At 39.3% G+C, this 2500-nt stretch overlaps 1 protein-coding gene across 1 annotated transcript in view; it reads left to right on the top strand.

Moving 5' to 3' along the window:
* The window catches only part of LOC138052740 (reticulon-4-interacting protein 1, mitochondrial-like), an 11419-nt gene that overhangs the window by 2607 nt on the left and 6312 nt on the right, over window positions 1–2500 (top strand). The window contains exon 2 of the mRNA XM_068899302.1: window positions 1375–1443. Coding sequence (XP_068755403.1) covers window positions 1375–1443 — 69 coding nt within the window. The remainder of the gene's footprint in view (window positions 1–1374; window positions 1444–2500) is intronic.

The raw sequence follows: 2500 nt of genomic DNA, 5'->3' as shown, positions 1-2500 counted from the left end.
AGCATTTAAGGAAAAACAATGCCCTTTGTCCAATTTTCAAAAGTCTTCACATTGTAAGTGCAAAGTTCTCCCTTCAAAGTTTACTTTGAAATGGCATGTACTTAATGATTTAAAGCCCACTGCACATGGTTAGGAAAGAGCTTGGCAAACTGCCTTGCGAAGCGGTTTGCTCAGCCGTTTTTATGTGTGCGGGAAAATTTTGGTGAGAAATTCACCTCGCGAGGCCGTGCGGATAAAATCAAACATGTTTGATATTTTTGGCTTCGTGAGGCAAATTCCTCATTGTGTGCGGTCATCGTGAGAATTGAGCTGAGCTTGGTCAATCAAGCATCCAATAAAATACATGGAATTCTCACGTGGCATCAGTGGTGTTGAAGTTTCTTCCTCCGATGCCATCTTTAACCACTGAAGTCACACCAAAATTTCCCTGCACATGTGGAGAAATGGCTGAGCAAACCGCCTTGCGAGGCAGTATGCTCAGCTCTTTCCTCACTGTGTGTGGCTGGCTTAAACGTCAAGGATATACAGTGAATGAATGTTTAATACAAAGAAAAATGGATCTGTCTAATTCCTTGTTTCCTGGCCCGAGGAAAGTCATTCAAAAGTTAGATAATAATATATTGTTATTATTATTTGTTTAGCAATGTATCTATCATTTTTACTCAAGGAAACTGTTACAGCCCCTCATCTTCAGAAGTTTGTTTCTTCTCAAATGTGGTTTACCAGAGCTAGACAAACTTTTTAATGAGGTCATTCATCTCTCCTCTGGTATGCTGATGGCACCTGAGACAATCAATTAAATGGAACCTCTATTTCGGTTTACACCTCATAAACTATGGTATTTACCCGTGTATAAGTCGCACCCCTCCCCCCCTGATTTGTGAGGGCAAAAGCATAGTTTTTCTTAATTAAATACCCGTTTATAAGTCGATCTGTTCTTGGGGCAAAATACCGGTTTCTTTCATATATTCGTTTTGCAAGAAACTGTTTTCTTGCAAAACTAATTAATCTTGCATTTTTGAGACTTTCAGGTACAATGAACACATGAAAAAATCGCCAGTAAGTCACAAAATGACGTTTATGGCAATTCATCAAGATATTAGAAGAGTTCAGTATTTGTATAAGAAGGCATTTTACCTTTGATTTGGTGAGATGCAATAATAAATCCAAGAAACCTTTTTAGTTGTTAAGTTGCCTGTTTAAAGTCCCTCAGAAGACAGGGAAAACAATACTAAATATTGACGATATGAACCTAAGCATTTGCTGTTTGTACTTGGTAACCAAGCAATAAACTTGGTCTAGTAGTACTGGTAACTATTTTATCAGTTGTTGCTATTGATGTTTTCACTTCAGCGCATATTTGTCTTTCCATAGGTTTGGGGGACACCAAGCATCATTTCTGGGGGAACCCACTGTGAATTTGTAGTTGCAAGTCAAGATGAGGTATAATGCTATAGCATGGAGCAGTTAATATTAAACAGTTTTCAATGAATTTTCCGTGCAGGGAGGTGTGTGAAAGAGAAGGAACTTTATTTATGTGTCTAGTCATTCTAGCGCTGGACAACTTAATTGGGGACGCTGTCAACTGAAGTTGACAATTAACGCAAATCATGTCAAGTGTTGGTTTTTGAGGAGAGGGGAAAAGCGGAGTACCTGTGAAAAGCCTCTCGGTGCAGAGTGGAGAACCAACAAACTCAACCCACATAATTATGATGCTGAGTCTGGAAATCGAACTCGGGCCACATTGGTGCTCTGCATCCCTCCCTAATATCTTGCTTTTGAAATACATGGTCAGCCAAGGCTCTGAACTTTTGCTAGGTACCAGGGGCCTGTTTCTTGAAAGTCCCGAAAAGCCATGCGTGAAACTGCCAACCACTTGTTTTGGAAAGCCAAATGAATCTTTTAAGATGTGTTCAAACTGACTAAAAGAAACACGTCTGTGAAGTTTGATGACTCAAGTCCTCTCCATTCTTGAGATACAAAGGGAGTTGTGACACCTGAAAATGGCCCATAAAGTTTCAGGACTTTCAAGAAACGGGCCACAGATGAGATTTAAATTCAAACTGAATGTGTACTGTTAACCATATTTAATTTCAGACACCTAGAAGCCGAACACCTTTTGAAACTTGCAATTTGCTAGAAGTTCTTTCACTTTAATTACACCAGACGTTAGTGCAAGGATCATTTCTCTCTTTCATTTGCAGGTGTAGAGTTAGTAATGTTTTAATTTCCAACTTCTGTTTGGCACCTTTTCTGCCTAGGAGTAGTCTGAGGCTGGTGTTGTGGTATGACCTGTACCTCCCACCTCTTTTATTGCATGTGGGCTGAGATAAGGGAATCTTAACTTGACTGAAAGGTTTTTCTTGTTAATACTCTGGTTAGCCTCCCTCATCAAAATTGTCTCCCAGCTGATTGCATTTGGCTGTTGTGCATGTTGTATCTTGCATAAATTCATTGCAGAAATAAAGATTACTAACAGTATTAGTTTCCAATGATTAAT

This window comes from Montipora capricornis, chromosome 6 (genome assembly GCF_036669925.1).
Source record: "Montipora capricornis isolate CH-2021 chromosome 6, ASM3666992v2, whole genome shotgun sequence".
Classification (NCBI taxonomy): Eukaryota; Metazoa; Cnidaria; class Anthozoa; order Scleractinia; family Acroporidae; genus Montipora; species Montipora capricornis.
This window is presented reverse-complemented; position numbering and strand designations above follow the sequence as displayed.